At 37.0% G+C, this 26118-nt stretch overlaps 1 protein-coding gene across 22 annotated transcripts in view; it reads right to left on the bottom strand.

Annotated features, from left to right (window-relative positions):
- Positions 1-26118, bottom strand: part of AHI1 (Abelson helper integration site 1) — a 215986-nt gene that overhangs the window by 163261 nt on the left and 26607 nt on the right. For all 22 annotated transcript variants that reach the window (XR_001347206.2, XM_023750222.1, XM_023750218.1 and 19 more), the window contains 7 exons: positions 24579-24711; positions 20239-20362; positions 14305-14534; positions 12190-12296; positions 9673-9791; positions 5122-5252; positions 3470-3610 (listed from right to left, as the gene is read on the bottom strand). Coding sequence is in view for 21 of the 22 variants with exons in the window: in XM_023750222.1 (XP_023605990.1) it covers positions 3470-3610; positions 5122-5252; positions 9673-9791; positions 12190-12296; positions 14305-14534; positions 20239-20362; positions 24579-24711 (985 nt within the window). In the remaining variant the exon portion in view is untranslated. The remainder of the gene's footprint in view (positions 1-3469; positions 3611-5121; positions 5253-9672; positions 9792-12189; positions 12297-14304; positions 14535-20238; positions 20363-24578; positions 24712-26118) is intronic.

Raw genomic sequence — 26118 nt, 5'->3', positions numbered from 1 at the left:
CATACACATTATATTTTCAATAAAATATTTAAAGACTATTTGACTTGATGATTCTGGCCTGTATTTAATGAGTAAAATCTTTTAGTCTGAGAACTTTCATTTTCTAATGGATATATACCATGCACAAGAACTGTGCTAAAACTTGGATTGCTTGAGATTATGTAACCTCTTCCTAAGCTTCCTCTTTTTAAAAATAAGCAGCAAAGAGTTGGGAAAATATGTTAAAAACATTTTAAGTTTTCATTTGTTTTTAAAGGTTAGAATATAAAAAATCATGTTCTAAATACATTGCACAAATTTTAATTTCATATGCATTATTGATCATTTCTAAAATACTTAGAACTCCTTCCTCTTTCCACGTTAAGATAGTGTGGATATAACACAATGTTCTTAACTTTACATTTATTTTCTATTACAACTGACCTAAAAAGTTACACAGTCTAATAAGTAAAAGGAAAAGGCTACCAAAAGAGTGAGTTAGAGAGGGGGGAAAAAAACCCTTTTCAATTCTATTCAATATATAGATGCTTACCAGCATATAAAAACATAAGTTCCCATAAAATCAAGTATACATTGTTTGGATGAGTATGATAACAACCCATTTACCTTTCTTTGTTTTAATCTAGTGCTTATTAATTTACAGAGTACTTTCACAGTCCCTGTCTTATAGTATCTTCACAATAACAGGTAGCACAGGTATTAGTAGCAGGAGAACCATTTACTAAATAAGAAAATGGAGCTTTAGGAAGGCAAGAGCCTTGTGCAAGGTCACTAAAGAAACAGAACGGAGCCCGGCCAGCATGGCTCGGTGGTTGAGCATCGACCTATGAACCAGGAGGTCACGGTTCGATTCCCATTCAGGGCACATGCCTGTGTTGCAGCTTGATCCCAAGGGCGTGCAGGAGGCAGCCGATCAATGATTCTCTCTCATCACTGATGTTTCTCTCTCTCTCCCTCTCCCTTCCTCTCTGAAATCAATGAAAAAAATTAAAAAAGAAACAGAACTGAGCCTTAAACCCTGCTCTTTCACTGGCATTTCTAGAATGAACCTCTTAGTTGGAAACCTATTGTCTAAAAGCCATATGGGCTAACCTGACTGGACTAATCTAATGATGAAATCCCTCTATCAATGACAACAACAAAAAAATAACTGAAGGAAATAAAAAGAGTGGAACTTTAACTTGCATGTGTAGTGAAAATTTCAAAAGCCTAAAAAAAAATCAGAAATTGAATGAAGACTGTTATGAAACCTCTTGAGTCTGAGGAAATAACTGTGGAGTCTATTTCCTATATAACAGTTCTAATTATAAAGTCCTTAGGTAGAGTTCTTCTCCTTTATGTGAAGATTTGGGGGAGCACATAGAAAGACCTGTTTCAGGATACAAGGTTTAACCAGCCACCAGATTTGGACACTGGATGACTTGAGAAAGCCATTTGTCTTTTCCTATAATCAGGCAGTGTTTATTTTTGCTTGTAATAGTAAATGGTATTATGTTGTTTTAACAATTCTACTATTAATAATGGTGTTCCGTAAATCTGAACATGTTAGAGTGTGGAGAGTGGCTATAGTGTTTGGACAGGTTCAAAGCTCAGACTAATGAGAGGGCACAGTCCTCTCATGGCCACGTGCAAGTCCCAGCTTGGAGGGCAAAGCCCTCCCAGCATAATTATAGCCAACAGCTATAGTTGTAAGCTTGAACCTATGGTCCGAACACATGGCCCCACATGCCTGAGTGATGTGGGCTTGATAGAGTTCAGGTGCATGTAACTGAGTAGGACTGAAAACCACGAGAATGTTGTAAACATCTTGACCACGCCCTTACTTTGCCTCGTGGAATCTGGCTATAAAATAAAGACACGGCTTGTAGTCTGTGGCACTGTCGCTAGCTCTCCATCAGAGAGGACAGCGTCCCATCCAGACCCAGCTTTCTTCTCTTATCTGTCTTCTCAATCCTTCACCACCTCCTCTCAGGTTCACCGAACCTGGCTGAGCTGGCGCGGCACATATGGCGCCCAACGTGGGACTGAGTATGCCATGGCCATGCTGGCTCGCCACATTAGAGAAATTCATTATTAATTCTCTGCAAAGTAATTTAAAATAAGATAAGTCTCAATTTTACACATTATTTTCTCATATAATTTGCCTGAGAAGACATAATAAAATCCATACTATGATCAAGAACTTCAGGTTTAGAACTTGTTTAATAACTTAGGACTTATCACAGCCATTACCAATTCAATCTGTATTAATGCAAATAACTTAAGCATTCACATTTCATTAATTTAAAACACTTTGTCCCACTAGTGCCACATTTATGTGTAAGCTATCCCAGTTTAGCAAAAAAAATGAATGACGGACGATACATGACATCTTAAACAAATCAAAGAAATGAATAAAGTTTTTAATATATGAAAAAAATGAATTTTGAGAGTGACAGCACTGTCAGTACAATACAGAACAATGAAATCCTAATGTCAGGACAGAAATTAAAGAAATGTATAAAAAATAGCATAAATCGTATATTCTAAGAATGCCATGCTATTCCTGAAAAAATGTGTCTAGTCTTTATTTCCTTATCTCTCAGAATGATAGAACAGTATAATTTTAGCATAGCAATGATATTAGATTTATAATTCTGGATCTTACTTTCACTGACATTAGTTTTTTGTCTTCTTTTCATGTTAAGAAACTACAACTTATTAAAACTATGTGTTTTAGTAAAATACAAAAACAGAGAATAAGAAATTAACTCAATATTCAACTGAACACATTAAAGATCCGTATTTCCTAAATGTTTATTTATTTATTTGTTTGTCTATTTATTTCCTCACCTGAGGATATGTTTTTATTGATTTTAAAAAGAGAGGAAGGAAGAGGAAGAGGAAGAGGGAGAAAGAAAGAAAAGGAAGGAAGGAAGGAAGGAAGGAAGGAAGGAAGGAAGGAAGGAAGGAAGGAAGGAAGGGGGGGAGGGAAAAAGGAAGGAAGACGGATTGGTTGCCTCCCATACCCTGACCAGGGATCAAGCCCGCAATCTGGGTATGTGCCCTGACTGGGAATTGAATCTAAGACCTTTCAGTGTACAAGACAATGCTCAACCAACTGAGTCACACCAGCCAGGGATACCTTTTAAATTTAGTTACCATTCCCAGATAATTTTAGATGAATTTTGCTTATTTAAATTGACTTATAAAGAAAAATGATGACACTTTTCTGAGATTCCAATGTAAGGGCACAACTATTATGTGTACTTTTGTTGATATTTAAACTCCAGAATAATAGTGCTTATGGACAAATAAAATGCTATAATACAATAATAATATAATCTATTTATGTACATGGCTCTTACAATATATTCGAGAGAGCTTTATTAATACAAAGAATGACAGTTGTCAGACTTCACAATTCCTGGTTCAGTATAAATGTAAAGGTGACTCTAAATATTCTTTTCTTATCAAGCAGTGGACTTACCATGGAAATCATAAATATACAGAAGAACTGGCTCATTCTGCCCAAATGCACAAAATGCAACCATATTTTCAAGTGGATGATAAGAAATGTCTCGAATGGGTGACTTGAATGGCAGGTCAGAATACATTGCTACTTGTTCTCCTAAATAAGAAAAGATTCAATAATGTGTATTGTTATTTCTTATTAGAAGGTTATTCTGCAACTTATCGAAAATATTTATAGAAAGTAATATAAAGCTCATGTTTTCTACATGAAAACCTCATATACTTATAAATATTTGAGTACTACTGAATTACATAATTATATTTATTTTTTCATTCTGTTGGCCCTCCTCTTTCTACTTCTCAATCCAAACTCTTCAACAAGATTTTCAAGGCACAAAATAGACTGAGTTTAGAGGTACCTGACTCTGAGGTTTGACAGGGCTGAGCAAATGCCAGCTAACAAAGAACTCCAGAGAGAAGTAGGGAGGAACTGCAGGACTCTAAAACTGAAGAGACTCTCTGGTTGGGGAAGGCTTGGTGGGGATTAATTTTTTTCCAGAGGCTGTTTGAGGTATCATCTCCTTTAAAAATATATATGATTACTACTGGCTAAAAGAGGCCTACAGCAGACGTCTAAGAAACCTCTGAAAAGCAGAATTCAAAAAGCAAAAACTCTAGATCCATTTATTTAAGAGGAAAAGAGATTTAACATTAAAAAAAAATATATATATATATATATAAAATACATATATATACACACACTTTATGGATTTCAGAGAGGAAGGGAAAGGGAGAGAGAGAAAAAGATCAATGATGAGAGAGAATCATCGATTGACTGCCTCCTGCACACCCCACCCTGGGGATCGAGCCCGCAACCTGGGCATGTGCCCTGACTGGGAATCGAACCGCAACCCTCTGGTTCATAGGTCAATGATCAACCACTGGGCCATGCTGGCCAGGCTTAACATTTTTGAATTGATGCTAAAATATAAAAATGCAGTAAGAAAAAAAAACACAAAAAAACCAACAAACTAACCAGTCAAAAATGCCTAAAGGAAAGACCAACAGAATAAACAAGGGGAAATTAAATACTGTTCTTAAGAAATTATACAGTGAATTTCATAAAATTCTCTCTATTGCTAAAAATGTTTATGTAGTTATAGCTTTTATAAAATAGCAAAGGTAAGACACAAATAAATTTCCCAATGTAATAGTTTATTTTATTGGAAAAGAAGTGAATTATAGTAATTCAGGTAAATTGTTACTGAGTTTCATACATCAAAAGCTTTAACAGGAATGTTTCTAATGAAAATATATTGTAGATGTTTCACCACTCTATACCTACTTATACTCCAAATTCAGCTTGTAACGCTTGTATTTTACATTACAGTCCTCACTAAATACTTTTATAAGATCCACCATATCTCATTACAGACAAGGAAATAAACCTTAAATTATAATGTGGAATTCAAAATCCATGAATATATCAAAATAATAAAGAATAGAATTTAATATAAATTTAGACTGCAGCTGATTTCCATTATCAGCGTTCCAATTCCGGAAAACATAATGGAGAACCTGCAATCAGAACTTCCTTGAAAATTATTCCATAAAATGGTAGTTTCACACTTCTTCAAAAATAAAAACAAGTTTTAATTAAATATTTACCTGTTTCTGGGTTCCAAACATACACTATACCATCCTCACTTCCAGCAAAGAGAAAAGTCCCACAAGGTGTCAAAGTACTATGAATCTTCTCCCGATAATTTGCTGCTCCTACAAATTTCCTTGCTGCTAATCTTTAAACAAAAAAGATTTTACAAATGTAAAATCTGGGTGGTAAAAAGTTTTAAATACTTGATTTGCATTGAACAAACAATTTTTGAAAATCTGCTAAGTGGAAAACATTCTATGATGGATGCAGACTGAAGAACAGAGTACGGAGCTCAGGGAGTTTAGAATTAGTAGGAGAAAGAAGGAATGCATCAATGTAATACAGTAAGTGGATGTAGAAAGTGCCACATGAGAAGAAAAGAAAGAGTACTTTGTAGATTTGGGTAAGAAAAATTATTTCTAGCTATAAAGAGAGACTACATTGTGGAAGTAGCATTTGAGTTGGTTACTAAAAAAGGAACAGAATTTTTATTTTTTTCCATGTGATGAATTTTTAAAATTACACTTGGTTCTTGCAGAAACATTAGACAGACATATTATTAAATCATCTATTAAATATGGCATACAGGCTTCTAAGCTTTTTTGCTTATGAAAAATAGCTAACCCGGTTTTAATTTAAAGCTTGCTATGTGTCAGTCAGGTGCTATTATCATCCCCGATTTACAGAGAGGATATTACATACACTGCTCTGTTATCTGCTTTTTTCTGTCAGCAAAAAATCACAAGTAATGGCCCTCTATGTCAGAATACATAGATTATGCATTATCCTTTTAATAGGTATATGTTATATCATTGTGTAAGTGTATCTTAAGACATTTCCTATTGTTGGACAACACATGCTATTTCCAGCTTTCGCCTACTATGAACACGATTTCTATAATAAATATTGTATATCTATTTTTGTACTATTTTTATTTATTTTTATTAAATTGATTGGAGTGACACTGGTTAATAACATTATATAAGGTTCAAACATACAATTCTATAACAAATCATCTGTATATTCCATTGTGTGCTCACCAGCCAAAGTCTAATCGTAATTTGACCTCCTCTTTATCCCCCACCCCATTTTTCTCTGGTAACCTTCACACTATTATCTAATTTTTTGCAGTTTTATATTATCTTAACATAAATTCTTGAGGTTACAAAGTCAAACATTTCTGCAGTCCTTGCCATCCTATATAATGAAAACCTAATATGCAAAGTGTTCGACCACTCATTCGACCATTCGACCAGTTGCCATTACATGCACTGACCACCAGGGGACAGACGCTCTGACTGGTAGGTTAGCTTGCTGCTGGGGTCCGGCTGATCGGGACTGGGCGAGACGGGCCAGACACACCCTGGAGCCCTCCCACAGTCACTCTCCAGCCCCTATTGTGCAACGGTGGGGTCCCTCGGCCTGTCCTGAGCCCTCTCGCAATCTGGGAACCCTCATGGGATGTCGGACTGCCAGTTTCGGCCCAATCCCCACAGGCCAGGCTGAGGGACCCGCCCCACCAGTGCACAAATCCGTGCACCGGGCCTTTAGTATGCTCTATTTTAAGTACTTTACATATATAAACTAGTTTATTCCCCCCAAACTCTTATGAGTATATATTATCTCTCTCATTTGAGTGATGAGAAAAGAGAGGCACACAGGCAAATCAGCTAGCAAGGGGTGGAAAAGGCCGTATTTTATTCTAAGCAGTTTGCCTCTGAGACCAAGCATAATCTTAATGCTGAAAACTATATTGCTTAAAAAAGAGAATAACAGCCCTAACCAGTTTGGCTCAGTGGATAGAGCGTCAGCCTGCGGACTCAAGGGTCCTAGGTTCGATTCCGGTCAAGGGCATGTACCTTGGTTGAGGACACATCCCCAGTAGGGAGTGTGCAGGAGGCAGCTGATCGATGTTTCTCTCTCATCGATGTTTCTAACTCTCTATCCCTCTCCCTTCTTCTCTGTAAAAAAATCAATAAAATATATTTTTTTTAAAAAAGAGAAAGAATAACAAAATCATACAGACTAACTCCCTCTGCCTAGAATACAACTTATATAATCCCACCTCTGAACTTTATTCCAGGATTTTCATGTTTTCCTACTTAATACACTTCACCTTATCTAAATTCTCTCTCTTCTTCAAGATTAAGCTCAAAGGCCTGCCTCTCCATAAAGCCTATATTATAGCCACCACCTTTATTGTCAGAAAGACTCTATTATAGCCACCATCATTATTGTCATGAAAAATGTAATCCTTATATTATCCTATCTAATAATAGACAAAGATGGTAATTAACTGTACCTTCACTATGCCTCCCATAGGCTAATCAGCGAGATATGCAAATTAACCCAACCAAGATGGCGGCCGGCAGCCACGCAGCTGAAGCGAGAAGGAGGCTTGCTTGCTCCAGTGATGGAGGAAGCCAAGGTTCCCCGCCTGCCGCGGCTCGGCTCTGAGCTCCGAAAGCAACAAAGTTTCAATTATAGAAGGTAAACAAACCCCAGATACCTGCTTTCAGCAGGCCGTGGCCTCAGAGCTGGAGCGAGTAGAAGCAGCTCCAGTGACAGCAACAAAGTTTCAATTATAGAAGGTAAATAAATCCCAGAATAAAAAAAAAAGAAAAAAAGGAGAGGCTGGGAGCTTCAGTCGCCGGCCAGCCTGAAAACGGCCCTCAGCCCCTCACCCAGACTGGCCAGGCACCCCAGTGGGGACCCCCACTCTAAAGGGGGTGTGGCCAGCCTGCAAACAGCCATCAGGCCCTCATCCAGGCTGGCCAGGCACCCCAGTGGGGACCCCACCCTGAAGGGGGTGTGACCAGCTGCAAACAGCCATCAGCCCCTCACCCAGGCTGGCCAGGCACCCAAGCGGGACCCCCACCCTGATCCAAGACACCCTTCAGGGCAAACCAGCCAGCCCCCACCCTTGCACCAGGACTCTATCCTATATAGTAAAAGGGTAATATGCAAACTGACCCTAACAGCAGAAAGACTGGGAATGACTGGTCACTATGACATACACTGACCACCAGGGGGCAGATGCTCAATACAGGAGCTGCCCTCTGGTGGTCAGTGTGCTCCCACATGGGGGAGCTCTGCTCAGCCACAAGCCAGGCTGGATGGCTGCCAATACAGCGGTGGTGGTGGTAGCCTCTCCTGGCTCCTCAGCAGCACTAAGGATGTCTGACTGCAGCTTAGATCTGCTCCCTGCTGGCAAGTGGACATCCCCTGAGGGCTGCCGGGCTTCCAGAAGGATGTCTGATTATCAGCTTAGGCCCTATCCCCCGGGGAGCAGGCCTAAGCCAGCAGGTAGTCATCCTCTGAGGGGTCCCAGACTGGGAGAGGCACAGGCTGGGCTGAGGGACCCCCCTTCCCCCGAGTGCACAAATTTTTGTGCACTGGGCCTCTAGTTTATTTATATTCATTAAAAATAGATACTGAGACCCTAGCCAGTTTGTTCAGTGGTTAGAGCATCAACCCTATAACTGAAGGGTCTCAGGTTTGATTCCAGTCAAGGGCACATACCTTGGTTGCAGGCTCGATCCCTGGCCCACATGCCAGAGGCAACCAATCGATGTCTCTCTCTCACATTGATGTTTCTCTCTCTCTGTCTCTCTCACCTCCCTTCCATTCTCTCAAAAAAAAAAAATCAATGGAAAAAATATCCTTGGGTGAGGATTAATGAAAATAACATACTGAGTACTTGCTGTCTGCTGCATAGTATGGGTGCTACATATAGAAAAAAGAATAAGCAGATTTCAGTCCTTGAAGATCTCAGTTTAACCTAATTAAATGTTTTGTGTGTCATTCTAGAGGCAGTACATCCAGATTGTAAACTCCTGATGAGCTACTTCTGCTAATCACGCTCCACCAGCACCCATGCCAGTGTCTTGGACAATTCTACATAAATATTTAAGGGCTTACCTGTTAGCCCTAAAAGGAGAACTGCAAATTAAACTAATATAGATCGCCACATTTGCCTTTCTAAAAGCAATAATGAAATCTGATAACATAGCTTCCTCCCCTTTGCTTTGCTGGAACTCAATACTGAAACAAAAGCACACCAGAAGTCCATGCTGACTCTCCCAGAACTCTACTTCTGCCTCTTACATTAAAGGTATTTCCCTTCATAGGCCTTTTTCAGAAATAAAACAAACAAACAAACAAAAAACAAGGATGAATTATTCAAAAGCCCTCCCATTCAATTATGACATTGTATCATAATACTATGCTATATCAGTATCATAGAGATAAAAGATATTCCATGACAGAAGTTCTTTTAAATTGTGAAAATAAAAACGAACTAACTACATTTCAACATTAAAACTATTCACATTTTGGGCCAGAGAATTCTTTGGGGGCCATCTTATGAAGTATAGGATGCTTAGCAGTATCTCTGGTCTCCATCCATTAGATAAACAACATTCAAAAATGTCCCCAGACACTACCAGATGTCCCCTGAGGGACAAAACTATCTAGGTGAGAATCACAGCTGTATTTTATAAATATGAATTAATTCATTACTTATTCTATGAGTGCTTAACCTGTCAATAGTGAAATATACTTACATTCGAAGATCCATAATTCTCAATGTACTGTCTTTGGTATGGATTAACAAACGTTTTCCATTGGGATGAACCTCCAAATAATTTATTGGAATCCCCTTAAACTCACTTTCTTTTATTTCCTAAAATGATACAAAAAGGACTATATATTACCACTGTAAAGTTTGTCTAATGTTAAACCCTTCTTAAAGAACAAAAGTAAAAATTAATTTTAAGATATAAGTTTTAATTATACTATACAGGATGCTTTAAAATTGTTTAAAAGGATTCCCATTAATTTCAATTTAAGGTTGAAAAGCTGATAAAATGTATTTTTTGGTTGTTATCTAATACCATGTTAGTATGAGTCTTGGTAGTATATTCCCAAACAAGAAGCACTTCCTATAAACACATCTTTTAACATTGCACTTTTTGTTTATCATCATGTCAGAAAGCTTCCATTTTTTTTTTATAAATTCAAAGTGCAGAATTAACTTTCAAGTTTTGTTTCAGTCTCAGATTATTTCTTCACACACTTCCACTTGTTTTGAAAAGGTATATCATCAGCAAAATATTCTGAAATAATTACAATTTAGATTGTAATTTTCGGTGTTTTCTTATAGTTATTTAAGACAGCTATAGAAGATGCCGGACTAATCATGTCAAGAAATACATAAACGCTGATGAAGAATCTGCCTGAACAAGCCTGGCATTAATTAGAATAATAACCAAAGGTCCTTCTTGTTTGGAAAACCAGAAGGAAGAAAAAAATTACAAATGCAAAACTGCTTAGACTAAAGTCCACAGTCGACGAGAAGTCTGCTTTAACGCGTTGGCAGAATTACAAATTATCCTTCTTCCCCCTTGAGGACTGCATATTGATTTTTGCCCCTTTTTCCTAGAGCAGTGATGGCGAACCTTTTGAGCTCGGCGTGTCAGCATTTTGAAAAACCCTAACTTAACTCTGGTGCCGTGTCACATATAGAAATTTTTTGTTATTTGCAACCATAGTAAAACAAAGATTTATATTTTTGATATTTATTTTATATATTTAAATGCCATTTAACAAAGAAAAATCAACCAAAAAAATGAGTTTGCGTGTCACCTCTGACACGCGTGTCATAGGTTCGCCATCACTGTCTTAGAGGGTATCCTCTTCAGAGGTGGGCTGGTGTCAGCAGAGGTAGGCTCCAAACTGCTACAATCCAGGTGAGCCTCTGCTATTGCTATTTGACACTAAGACCTGCTGTCAGCTGTTTTTTTAAAGTTGCAGGAAAAGTCAAACACTGACACCCCAGATGGAGGCTTTACTGAGCTGAAGAACAACCATTTGAGGGGGGAGATGCACTGCTGGAGGTTTCAGCAACTGGAGTAACACTCACCCGGATGCCAATGTGCAAAATATAAAGAAAACTGTATAACGAATGCTAGGTACAAATTCGAGGAAAGTGCTGGCAGACTTCATGTTTGTAATATTTTCTTCCATATTTTATTTATTTATTTGTTTGTTTGTTTGTTTAAAGTATCACATATAGTATTACGTTATGTCTCCTTTTTTCCTCATTGGCCACCCCCACCCCCCAGCACATATTTTTCTTTATGAAACTCATGCTTAAACTAGAAGAGGCCTAATTGTGAAGCCCAGGTTCTGTATCAAGGCAGCACACGGACACTTCACCTTAAAGGACTGAGGGACACAGCTTAGCATCCCTCACTCGGCTGGCTGAGGAGAACCAGTAAGAAGCTGCAGTCTCTGGCTTGTCCTGGGGCATTAAGTACAAAGTCCAGCTCATTTCCTGACTTTTGGCTTCTGACTGTCTCAAGTAACCACACCAGGCTGCAGATTTTCAAGGTAAATTTCCCTTTTGGTTAATACGCTGAGGTAAAGAAACACATGCTTTTTAACACAAATAATAGACTCTGCATTGTAGACTCAGATGATTGGAACTGGTGCCTTCAGGGACTGGCCAATCCCGCAGGTACATAAGTAATTAGAATTCTTTTCACATTGTGTGAAATTAAGCTACAACATGAATCCTGAGCCATCATTCATGAATCTGATGATTTAAAATAGAATATTTGGTTTCTTAAACAGATCTGATAGACTCAAGGGACTTAACTAAAGTTCATGAAAATTCTTTTACATGTACAGTGTCTGTTCCTCACACAAGGACAATTGTTATAATCTATTATGAGGAATAATAAATTGAAACATAAATTACTACTTATAGATGGTAATGTAATATAACATATAAACATAAATTTCAGTAATGAAGCACTGAATGCCAGTGCAAATTAGAGCTCAAGAAAATTAAAGGGAAGCCTGGCCAAAATAAAGAAAATTTTCACTAAGTTACTATATCATCAATTAGCCATCAGAAAGACATGGTAATTAATCAGTGATAACAGACTTTTAATGATAACAAAACCTTAATTTTTTTGAAAAGAGAGAACAGAATGCCCTGATGCCTTCCTTATTTTAAGGCCGTGTTGTTCAATGTTTTTTCTAATTTCTTTAATTAATGAAATGTGGTTTTCTACCTTATTTACACTCCAGTGGCGCACTGAATGCTGCAAATCATTAACTTTGACGTAGGTATTCCAAACAACAATCACCCCCGTGCAGTCTCCTGAATACATGTGGTGACCTATTTAAGAAAATAAAATTACTCACTGATTAATGTTATGCAGAGGGGTAGAGAGAAATAGTATGAAGTTGGGAAAAAGCATTCCAGTAAAACAGTCAAAGAATCCTAGGATTACCAGAAGATATTTCAATTTAAAGAGCCAGAAAACCAAACACAGCTAACACTTAAATCCCAATTATCTTTAAATGAACTTTCCACTTGAATTATTTTTGATGATTTCTTTCCCTTTGGATTTCTCTGATTTAAATACAGAAAGAAATGAGCATCATAGTACATATGTATATTGCTCAAATTCCAAAGCCAAACAAATTATCTGAATTATCCAATATGTATCTGTATTGCTCACCTTTATCAATTTACATAATCTGCTTTATATTCCTAGAAAAACACCTTTATTCTAATACATACTGTTAGCATAATGCCTGAGACCCAGCAGGTACTCAATGATCAGAGAATGAATAAAATAAATAACAGGTGTACCAATTTAACATTAATTCTTTTTAAAATTATTTATTTATTTATTTTAGAGAGAGAGAAAGAGAATGGGGAGGCAGGAGAGAGACGGATAGATATTGATGTGTTGTTCTACTTATTCATGCATTCATTGACTGATTCTTTTTTTAAATATATTTTTATTGATTTCAGAGAGGAAGGGAGAGGGGGAGAGAGACAGAAACATCAATGATGATAGAGAATCATTAATCGGCTGTCTCCTGCACGCCCCCCACTATGGATCGAGCCTGCAACCCAGGCATGTGCCTTTGACTGGACTTGAACCTGGGATCCTTCAGTACACAGACCAACATTCTATCAACTGAGAAAACTGGCCAGGGCCATTGGCTGATTCTTGCATGTGTCCTTAGAGGGGATCACATCCACAATCATGGTGCACTGGGATGATGCTCTAACCAACTGAGCTGCCTGCCCAGGACAACATTAATTCTTAAAGTCCACCCACCTTAAAGTTGAATGGAACATTACTAGTAGATACCATCAAGTTCAATTTCATGCCCACTCAGAAATGTTTTACACACCATTATGGCCATTCAGAAACTGAATTTCATATTTTAAAAAGTAGGTTACTCAAATGATAAACTGCTCTATGTATTAGGATGCTTTTTTTCCAATTCTGAGCAAAGAAAATCTGTCTTCTGTAGCTTTGGCTTTATCTTTATCCACTGGAGCAACACAACTTAGCCAAATAATGAAGAAATTCTTCATCTCCCTTTTATAATCTGAGCTACTTCTATAATGACACAGTTTTCAGATACCTTTCTATTGTTGGCTGACTTTTCTGAAGGTGTTCCAATATATTAACAGCCTGAGAGTTGAACAGAGTACATTAGTAATATAACTTTAATCTGGATCCCATACTAATTAATTATAGCTATAGTCTACATATCTAGTGTCTTAAATAATGTAAAAAAGTGACTATTTGATAGATATACTACATTTCTCTATTTTTCCAGTTAATAAAATAATCTATATTTTATATCTTTAAATCACCATCTACACTATTCATATACTAAGATAAACCTTTAAATAATTGCAAATTTCCCTTCTATATGCTTCTGAATTAAAAAAATAATAATGTTAGTACATTTAAAATTTATATTTTCAATATTCTTTTGGGATTTTCTCTTTATCTTCTTTCTACCATTTAAGTTAAAAGGCCATTTTAAGAAAAGTACTAAGGAGATGATCACCAACCCAATAAAATATATTTATGAAATTTGGAACATGACTGGTTGTTACAGCAAAGATTAGTTAAATCTAAATGTTTAGGAACTTAATGCCTTTAAAATTACAAACACAACTCCTTCAGTGCCAAATCTATGCCCAGGTCTATCACATAATCTGCAAAATATGCATAAATCTCAGTATACACAAACAATCATCAATACATAAACTCCCTCTCATGCTTAAATATTTATTATCCTAGTAAGATAAAGCAAATTTTAATTATTCATACAACTAGCTTTAATTTGGAATATGTTCACTGACATACCTTCAATATCAAAACAGAGAGAGTTGATGAAACTCTTGTGAGTGTCAAAATGCCGGATCAATATGGCAGGATCCTCTTTCATATCAACTTTCCATATCCGTACCACAGCATCGTAGCATCCTGTAACCACCAGCTCTTTTGCAGCTGGGTGGAACTTAGCCGTGTAGACAAAACAAGGATGAGGTAAAAGTTTTAAAGTATTTGTATTGTTTATTTCATTTTTCCATATCCTGGAAAAGGATAAAAAGTTATATGTTGCTTCTAAAAGACCCAAGTTTCTTTAAAAGTTTCTCTAGGAATCAGTATAGCCAATGGGATGTAAGTAAGCAAGTGACAATGATAAACTAAATTTAAATTTTGTAACTAAAAATTAATCTAATCACATATTTGATGGCTGGGGTTCTTTACATTTGACAAAGCTATGTCTTACAGTTATTATCAAGCGTAATGGTGAATTTGTTTACTAATTATAATTTATACTATCAAATTAAAAACTGTATTTGTCTGTCTTTGTAAAATCTATCTACTTTTGACATTGATTAAACAAATACACATAAAATAATTGGTAAAATATTGCATTTAATACAATATGCATAAAAATAAGATACAGGGAGAAACTTTAATGATTTCCCATTTAGGTTATGAATATGCTTTTGCAAAGTACTTACTAGTGGAGGGTTAGATAATAGGATACTCTATTAACTTTATATTAGTAATACAGATGATAAACATGAAGATCTCAAAGACCTATAAGCCATAATGAAATTACTATATAAATACTTTAGTAAAATAAGATTAAAATGCCAGAAAACAGACAACTCAATATTAAGCACTCTCATTATCTCTACCTATAAATAATGGATGATTAAAAATATTAACATTATTATCACTGCTATAGTCTTAACTCTAAGGGTTAAGCTGTTATGTCAATTCTAATCAATGTGTAAAAACAGGTAAAATCTAGCAACAGACAGGTGCTATATGAGTGTGGAATACTGGACTTTTAAAAGATTAAGTTACTAGAATTTGAAGAATACATTTATCTTTTAATATGGGGATTTACAATACATCCTTTTAATTACTGCCTAAGAACTAATGAAAATTAAGTCAATAAAAAAAAATACAGTTGCTATTCAAGAATAACATTCTATGAATTTTCTCAGCAGCTGCTTAAATACAGAATATGATCTTCAACTACTATGAATCCAAACTAATAATGAAGGAAGTGAAAGAACATGTTTTCAAGTATAAACAAAGCACATGTGTCAGAATAGAAACACTTTAACCATAGTAATACTTTCAGTGAACTTATGTTACATGAAATATAACACCTCCCCCTGCTCCTGAGGGGCGATTGGGGCCAGCAGCCACCTCTTGCACCCGCTGCCAGCACCATCAGTGCATGGGAGCGGCAGCGGCGGGAGTGGGGCTGCGGCAGGAGGGGCCAGGCAGGGGCTCGGAGGATGGGCCAAGACCCGCCCCTGTGCCCACCACAGCCTCGTGGCCCACAGTTCCTTTCAAGGTGTATGAATTCGTGCACTGGGCCACTAGCTTTAAAATAAAAACGAAGCTTTTTATGGGAAAACAAAGCTGGTATCAATGGTAGCTTTAGTCACACAATCAATGGTAGAATCCAAGATCAAAACAAATGTATTAATGGGTTTTGGAAAATATCAGGCTCATCATAGACAGAAAAGAAGGATACACAAATTTGTAAAGACCAGATGTCTGTAACAAAAAGTTACTACAATTGGAAAAGAAAAACCATACCAAAATTAAAACAGTATATGAAGAGAGAGGGGGTGGGCCTATTTGGGACCATTATACATAGAAAAGTCTTTGATGATTGAAGATAACTAAAAAAGGAGATTTAGGTTAAATCCTTATGGCCCGGAGCTATCCAGGTAGGAACAGTTATTAAAGAAATACTACTGATGACAAGTGACAGTGATCTCGAGGAAGACAGAAGTGGGATACAAGGGCAGAAACCCATACTGCTGCCACTTTGAAGCATCGTCAATTCTCTTCCTTTCAACTTGGGCCTACTCATTGTATGTATTCCTTCCCTCTTTTAGAACCTCACTGCCTTTTTCACTCTAGCCACCATGTTTCTTTCTTCACTCAGTTAATCCTTCACAATATTTTTATGATGTAAGGAGTCCTAAATTAGTATCACTTTCAAAGCCACATAAAGAAAAAAGCTTACTTTATTACAATATATTACATGTTGTGTGGGGAAACCAAGACGGCTTCAAGAAACGGTGAAATCTGACCTGGGTTTTGAAGGATGACTATGAGCCCACAATGGCTCACAAAAGGCACAGAAATGTTTATTGTGTGAGTTGGGCAGGAAGGGCATTTAAGCATAGGAAGAATAGGAAAGGTAACAGGGCATGGAGATGCCAAAGAAGATGTCAATGATATTTCAAAAGATGGTATGGATAAGGCAGAGCATTAATGGGAAGTGCACAAGAGAGGAATGTAAGGCCAATGAGAGATAGCCTGTCATGCCATGCTAAGGAACTAGAACATTTTCTTAAGGGCAGTGGTAATCAGAGATTATTTAAAATCAAGACATTATGGAAGATGATTTTGGAGGAGGGTAAGGTAACAAGGGCTTGAATTAAGGCCACAGCAGTGAGGATAAAAAGGATGATAGAATGGTGAGCCCTTTAGGAGAGAGAATTGACAGACTTTAGTACTACTTAGACGTAGAAATAAATGGTGGAAAGAAAAGAAAAGATGAGGACTACTCTTGAGTCCCAGCCTGGGAGACAGGGTGGATAAGGCTGTCATTAAAAATATCTATATATATGTAAAAGGTGAATATGCAAAGTGTCCCCTCAGGAGTTCAACTGGGAGACCAGGAGTTTGACCGCTCTCTATGACATGCGCTGACCACCAGGGGGTGGCGTGGAATGAAGGAAGGCCCCACCAGCAGCTGGAAGGCCTCGATTGGCCCTGATCACCAGCCAGTCCTAGGGATCCTTCCCGTGCATGAATTTTGTGCACTGGGCCTCTAGTACAGTATAAAAGGAATAAAAGAGGAAGACAGAGTTTAGTGATTTTGGTAAGTTTGGTTTTGGACTTGAGGTGCCACTGGACACAATCCAGACAGAAGTGTGGAATAGAAAGTCAATCTCAGAAAAAAGTGGGAGGTAAAGGTCATTAGCATAGAAGTGGATTCAAAGCCAGGAAAGGCAAGAGAGGCCAGGATAAGCACACCAAACCAGGGAGACAATCAAGTAAAGAATCTTGAAGATAAACATCTATAGAGAATAGGTAGAGGAAAGGAACTAAAGAAAGAGAATGAGAATTAGTCGGAGTCCTAAAAAGAAAAAAAAGAGATTGTCAATAAAAGCCATAAATTGAAAATATTTTAAGATTGGTCAATAATTAAATACTGTAGTGAAGGCAAGAAAGTAAGAACTAAAACTGGCCAATGGATCTGGAAATTAGCAAATAACTGCTGACCTCTTGAAGGTTTCCATAGCATGGTGGGAGTAAAAGCCAGACTAACTGGGCTGAAGTAAAGACAATTGTGTGTAGGATGCTCTTGATGTTGTAGAAAGAAAAATGATGTGGTATTTGGAAGGCAGAAAGACTTGAGAAAAAGATTTTTTAAAGATGAGATTTGAGCATACCGTTGACCCTAGAACAACATGAGTTTGAACTACAATGGTCCACTTACTTATATGCACATTTTTTAATGTATTTTGAAACTGCATTTTTGATCTGTGGTTGGAGATCATATATGTGCTGTATTTCTAAGATGAGAGTGCAAAATAAATAGAGAGAAAGACACTAAAGAGTCAAGAGATGTAGGAAATAGAAGTTAACAGGATTGTAGATTAAAGGGCTGCGATTAAAAGCACCCATACTTCTTTGCTAAGAGAGATGGACAGAGTAAAGGTGGGTACATCCTATATAATAAAAGGCTATTATGCAAATCAACCGAATGGCAGAATGACAGGTCGCTATGACGCACACTGACCACCAGGGGGCATATGCTCAATGCAGGAGCTGTCAGTCGGACATCCTGGACTGCGATAGGGTGCAGGCCGAGTTGAGAGATGCCCCCCCCCCCAGTGCACGAATTTCGTGCACCATTCCTCTAGTTTATAGATAGTAGATGGGAAACCAGAGGGAAATATAGGAAGTTCATGTCTGGCTAAATTTCACTATAAATTGAAGGCAGTCATCTAATGAAAATAGGAAGATTATGGTTTAGTGTAGAGAACTTGAAGCATGGTAACGTTTAGATCTATTGCCAGAGGGGTGAGAAAGGATAGCTGAATAAAAATGAGTAAAAGGACTGCTCAGGAGAGATGAAAACTCAAGTGATTTTCAGATTGACAAACCCAGTCAGGTCTTAGTAAGGTTACGTGTTTTTCTCTGGCATAACCTGGCATCTGACAGAACGGCTATGCCATTCTTGAGGATATTATTAAGAGTAACTAATAGTAGTAGATTCCCAGCTAGACAGAGAGGTAAAAATCCATTGTCACCAGTTGTCATCTATTTCATTTACATATAAACAAACAGTAATGATACCATCTTAATCAATTAGACATTTTGTATTGAGAAGGAAGCCAATAAGATTAGTAGAAAAAGGGACCCAGATACTAGAAGTATCTATAGAATGTATTTAAAAGAACAGGAAGCATAAGTAAGAGTGAAATCAGAGTGGATCTCAAACTGCTCTAAATGTCAGTTTCCTAGTCTGTAGAGATAACAAATACCATTTGTTGGAATCAAATTCAAAGGACATATTTAAGCAATGTATGACCATACATAGCCAATTTGGCTCTGTGATTAGAGCGTCGGCCTGCAGACTGAAGGGCCGTGGGTTCGATTCTGGTCAAGGGCACATACCTCAGTTGCAGGCTTGATCCCCACTCCGGTAGGAGTGTGTGGGAGGCAACCAATCAATTTGTCTCTCCCACATTAATGTTTCTCTCTCTCTCTCTCCCCCTCCCTTCCACTCTCTCTAAAAATCAATGGGGGAAAAAATACCCTCAGGTGAGGATTAACAACAACAATAACAAAAAAGACATTTATAAAGGACATATTTAAAAGCATCTTAAACAGCTGCCTAACAATAATTTTAGAAACATCCAAGGCAGATCAAGCAGCTACAAAAAAAAAAAATGTAAATGAAACTTTAAAAAATAGCTCTTAAAATATTCTATTGTGAAACTTATTAAATTGAAAAGGGTTATTTTTAAGGCTCACATCTGGAAAAATACAAATATCTGACAAACTATAAAGTTTTTTAAACATAGGTGATATTCATTTATTTACCCTACACCAGTGATGGCGAACCTTTTGAGCTCGGCGTGTCAGCATTTTGAGAACCCTAACTTAACTCTGGTGCCGTGTCACATATAGAAATTTTTTGATATTTGCAACCATAGTAAAACAAAGATTTATATTTTTGATATTTATTTTATATATTTAAATGCCATTTAACAAAGAAAAATCAACCAAAAAAATGAGTTCGTGTGTCACCTCTGACACGCGGGTCATAGGTTCACCATCACTGCCCTACACTATGTACTGAGCACCACTGTGTCCTGGGCTCTGCATCCAGCTAAGAGTGAAGATGGAACCCCTACCATCAAGAGCTTATATTCTAGGAAATATTTCAGTTGATTAATAACCTCACCTCAAAGCATTAATTGAACAGTGTACATAATGATCATTTAAAGACAGTGAGGACTAGAAATATTATATATTACACAAATAAATGTATTTTGCAAATATGTCTTCAAGAAAAAAGTTTTCACTACTTATTTAATTAATCAACAATCCTGATAATCCCTTGATAAACAAACATATTGAAGCATAAGAGTAGTTCTATCACTTTATATTCTCTTTGCTTTTCTTGATGGCAAACAGCATACACATTGAATACTAAACAAATATACCTACCTGGCAGTGCCATCAGATGATGCAGTAAGGATATAGTGATCATCCTTTGACCAGCAGAGATCATAAATGATATTGAGGTGGCCATACAATTCTCTCATGAAACGTCCAGAAGGAATTTCATATACTAATGAAAATATTAAAAAATTAGTAGGTTTCCAGACAGAGGATCCTTAATACAGTAATATACAAATTCAAAATTTATAATAATTTGTAAAGTAAGCAATGTCTCTAAGAATATGACCAAAGGTTTTCAGCATAAAATATTTTAGAATCTACTCACAAAGAGTTTTTCACTTGTTTTAGGCACAAGAATTTACACATAAAATTTTACATATACTACAATGAACAATTATTCTCATTTCTCCAAAGCAATTTTCCTAATAATCTTTGATAGTCAATTAGTCATATAATAAATAACATTTAAATTATAATTCAGTTAAAAGATTCTATAATTTGGGCTTTCATTAAAGAGGTATTATTTTACCTGAAAATTGATTCAATTTTATTTGAAGTAATCAAAATTTTATTTGAAGTAACAAAAAATTTAAATTGTATTATTGTCAGAAAAAAATTCTAACACTGAAATTTTAGATTTAGTAAAGGAATTGACAGGCAACCAATTTGATAAACAGTATAGTATTGCTGTATTAATGTATACAATAACATCATCTAAGACAGCGATTTTCAACCTTTTTAATCTCATGGCACAGAGAAACTAATTGCTAAAATTCTGCAGCACACCAAAAAGTATATTTTTTTTGCCTATCTGACCAAAATAATAGGTATGCTTTTGATTCATTCACATCGGACTACTATTGTTGCGTTGGCTGGTGTCATTTTTAAATTTCACAATCTAAGGGTAGAGAGGTCAATGCCCCTGAATAAATAGTTAGGTATTACATGTTTTAAAAATTCTATCGGAACACAAGTTGAAAAGTCACTGATCTCAGATAATAACTTAACAGAACAACAAAGTTTCCAAGTCTCTACTTCCACCTAGTGGTCAAACTAACTGTGCTTAAGATACTAAGCAGCACAGAAGTACTTCTGGCATAAGCAAAGGCTGTGCGCGTGGAGGCTAAGGCTAAAGTTTTGAAAGTGTATTCCAATACAACACCTTCAGAACCTCTCAGCAAACTCTGTGAGACCTATTCACTCAAGGCATTTTAAAAAATCTCCCTTTAACCATTAGCTGACTACTAAACTAACCAAACAGAGACTTCAGTGGCAACACATGACCAAGGCAAAGGACTACAGAATTAGTCCAGGAAAGTCATTAAACAAACAAAACAACATATCCTGATTGACTAGGTAGAGTGGGGGAATATGAATTCAGAGCTGCCACACTTCAATATTTAATGTATCCAGTTTTCGACAAAAAAATTAAGGGGGTGTGAAAAGAAAAACATAACAGAAAAGTATGACCATACACAGACAAAAAGCAGTCAATAGAAACTGTTCATGAGGAAGCCTAACATTAGTCTTCCCTTTAAATCCATGCTTATAAATATGTTCAAAGATCTAAAGAAAACAATGTCTAAAGAATTAAGGTGTGAGAATTTCTTACTAATAAAGAAATAGAAATTATAAAAAAAAAGAACAAACAGTAATTATAGAGTTGAAAAGCACAATAACTAACATAATTCACTGAGAGGGGCTCACAGCAGATTTGAACTGGCAGAAGAATCAGGACTTGAAGACAGGTCAATGGAGAGATTATGTAATTTAAGGAACAGAAAGAAAAAGAACAAAGAAAAACAAATGAAAATGCAGAGGCTGTGGGACACCATCAAATGTACCAATACAGAAATTACGGGAGTCCTGGAGAAGAGAAGAAATATAAAGAGGCAGAAAGAACACTTAAAAAATAAAGACAAAAATATTACTAAAATTGTGAAAAACATTAATTTGCATATTCTACAAGCTAAACAAATTCCAAGGAGACATCATAATCAATCAAAAATAAAAAAAGATTCTTCTTCTGTATTTTAAGATTTAAACAGGAAGTAAAGCTAAATTTATATATCATTTTAAACAAGATTTTTTAAGCATAAAGTAGCACATATTTATCACAGAAATGTTGAAAACATATAAATCAAAATGCAAATAATTCTCCCATTACCACAAAGAATGAAATCACTATTAATATTCTGGAGTATGTTTCCTAAGAATCTTTTTTCCCCCCTATGCATAGGTTTTGGTGAATTTTTAAAATAGCATAGCTGCAATCAAACTATACAAAGAATTTTGTATTTCTTAAAACTAACATTATTTCATAAGGAAGAATATTTATTTAATAAATGCTAATCAAGCTGATTATAAGTCCCTGCTGAAAAAAAGCAAATCAACAAAGAAATAACTGTGTGAAGCTGAGGCATGTTCTATAGCAGCGGTTCTCAACCTGTGGGTCACGACCCCTTTGGGGGTCGAACGACCCTTTCACAGGGGTCGTCTAAGACCATCGGAAAACACATATATAATTACATATTGTTTTTGTGATTAATCACTATGCTTTAATTATGTTCAATTTGTAACAATGAAATTGGGGGTCACCACAACATGAGGAATTGTATTAAAGGGTCGCGGCATTAGGAAGGTTGAGAACCACTGTTCTATAGGATGTAGTGCTTAAAACAGACACTCATAAGGAACTGAGGTGAGCTGGTTTTCATTACTACGCAAGAAGTAAGGGAAAGTAGCAATGCCTCTAAGTCTAGAAGACTATGATAATGCTCATTTATTTTTTTTTGCTTTTATTTTATTTTTTTTAATTTTTATTGCTTAAAGTATTACAAAGAGTATTATATATGTATATATTTAAAAAATCTCCAAAGAGATACAGATATTTATTAACACAGTTTCCTATAGTTTTTAAAGGCAAATTGAGAATGGGTTTTTGGCCTTTCTGCTGACTTCTCTATCTTAATAAGAAGTCTTAATTCAGGTCCTCCAAGCCAATTTTTATTATTCTAATGCATTACAAATTTGAAGACTTTCATAATTCAAATTAGTACTGCTATTGACTGACTAAACTAGACTAAAATTCCTCCTGAGATTTATTATCCTTCTGGTTCTAAATTTGTATATCTTATCTAATAAAGCAGGAATATGCAAATTGACCACCCCACCATAAAGGTCAAGATGGTTGCGCCCACAGTGGAGGCAGGGATTCCGTAACACAAGATGGCTGCACCAGCAACAGAGGCGAGTTCCCGTAACGAGCCTTAATAAGCAATCTTATTGAGGCTGCGTGGCGCTGGTCCAGGGCAGGGGACCTTAGGCTGTGCCCCCCACCCGGTGGGGCTTGACAGGGGACCTCAGGCCGCGCCCTCCACCCGACAGAGCTTGACAGGGCTTGACAGGGGACCTCAGGCCACAGCCCCCGCCCACGGGGCTTGACAGGGAACCTCAAGGCACGCCGCCCACCCTGACCCAGGCTGGGGGACCTCAGGCTGTGCACCCTGTCCCAGGCCCGGGGACCTAAGGCTGTGCCCCCCGCCTGGCAGGGCTTGATGGGGACCTCAAGGCATGCCCCCTGCCCTGGCCCAGGCTAGAGGACCTCAAAGCGCACCTCCCAGCCCGGACCAGGGGACCTCAGGCCACACCTCTTGCCCCGGCACCAGGCCAGTCGACCGGAGGCCACGCCCCCCACCCAGTGGGGCTTGACAGGGGTGGGGCCAGCCGGGTCTGGATCTAGCCCAATGGGGGTGGGGCCGGCCGGGTCTGGGTCTCGTGTAATTTCGAGGTGCACATGGGTGGGCAGGGACTTGACTCTGGTTGCCGTGGTGCACCCCAGACTCTGACAGAAGGAAGATTTTCATATACATTTTACTAATTTTCTTTCATCTCTGACACTTCTATTATAGAGAAAGGGTAAATAGCAATATTAAAATATTTCCTCTAATTAATTCCCTTTTAATGTGCACAAATTTTGTGCACCAGGTCACTAGTTTAAAATATAAAATGCTTACAAAAATCCTCCTGCATGTTTTAAAAATAATTTACCACCCTTCAGTATACATTGAAAACATATTGTATAGAAAAGTGTAAAATTCTACTTCTGAAAACATACTGTATAGAAAAGTGTAAAACTGTACTTCTGAAAACATATCATCTAGGAAAATGTAAAAATTTCACTTCTAAAAACATAGAATAGAAAAGTGTAAAATTCTACACCTAAAAACATATTGTCTAGGAAAGTTTAAAATTATTAAAGAGAACTGTTACTTTACTTGAAATCTATTTAATTTAGTAGTGCTGGGGGATTATTCAAATTAAAGTTTCAACGAATTTTAAAAACCAAAGACCAATAAAATTAAGCAAATAAGATTATTACTCACAAATAATTGGATATCCATCTCGGCTGGCACAGGCTGCTGCTAATATTCTTCCATTGTGAGAGAAAGATAGACAAAAACATCCTCGTTCTCCTGCATTTAGTGAGAAGAGGTGCTTGTTTGGGATACGGCAAGCCTAAAAAACATACATTTTTAAAAAAATTAAGAAACATTAAAATATGAAGGCTAATTGTTAATTTCAATGACTATAGTTGGTTTAAAGTTCCTTTATGGTGATGAAGAGGAAGAGAAAAGCAAGTAAGCAGAATGATGAGAAACCACAGCAATTTATTTTACTGTCTAAAGAGAAAATCAATTCTCCATAAAATTAACTCAATTTATACTCCAAATCTTACTAGTACTTAATTCACCTAAAATGAGTAGAAAATTTCAGTATCTGACACTCCAAAGCGGTCACTACCTTATAGCTTTTCTATAACCACACACAAAAAAATGTATTTCACACTTTTAAAAAATATATATTTTATTGATTTTTTACTGAGAGGAAGGGAGAGGGATAGAGTCAGAAACATCCATGAAGAAAAACATCGATCAGCTGCCTCCTGTACACTCCCCACTGGGGATGTGCCCATAACCAAGGTACATGCCCTTGACCAGAATAGAACCTGGGACCCTTCAGTCCGCAGGCCGATGCTCTATCCACCGAGCCAAACCAGTTAGGCATATTTCACACTCTTATTCCATGACAGCAACTAATACGTGATTTTTGCTGAGCCATAAACTTGTTCTGAGGCCATAAATGCCCTTTAGGGCCTAAATGAAACCCAGGATGCATAACTTCTCTCTCTCTTTTTTAAAAAATATATTTTATTGATTTTTTACAGAGAGGAAGGGAGAGGGACAGAGAGTTAGAAACATCGATGAGAGAGAAACATCCATCAGCTGCTTTGCATACTCCCTACTGAGGATGTGCCCGCAACCAAAGTACATGCCCTTGACCAGAATCGAACCTGGGACCCTTGAGTCCGCAGGCTGACGCTCTATCCACTGACCCAAACCGGTTAGAGCTAACTTCTCTCTTTTTATCTCTTAAAATAACCATCATTGTGGCTACCTTCCAAAATGTATTTCCAAACTAATGAATCACTTCCTATTGGTTTCTGATTCACTAATTTATTAAAATTTCTTCATTAATTTTTATCTTTATTCCCTATTAGCAGATGAAACCAAAAATTTTCATGTATTAATACCTATTGTTCTAATTCTGCCTCTTCCAAACTTCAGTGAGTCTTAGTTCCTGTATTTCTTATTATTCTAAAAGTTTAATTAAACATATTAGTATATTGGGCCCTTACTATATGCCAAGAATGTGGTACTTTATTACACATGTGTTTTCATATATTCATCACAGCAACCCTATGAGTGACCATTATTACTATACAGTGGGGCCTTGACTTACGAGTTTAATTCGTTCTGTGACGGAGCTCGTAACTCAAATTACTCATATGTCAAATCAAAAAGTGAACGAGTGAGACACGTGATGCTGGGCTGATGTTGTGGCGTTCACTGTGATGTTCGCTGA

Source organism: Myotis lucifugus, unplaced genomic scaffold, assembly GCF_000147115.1.
Source record: "Myotis lucifugus unplaced genomic scaffold, Myoluc2.0 scaffold_11, whole genome shotgun sequence".
NCBI classification, from domain to species: Eukaryota; Metazoa; Chordata; class Mammalia; order Chiroptera; family Vespertilionidae; genus Myotis; species Myotis lucifugus.
This window is presented reverse-complemented; position numbering and strand designations above follow the sequence as displayed.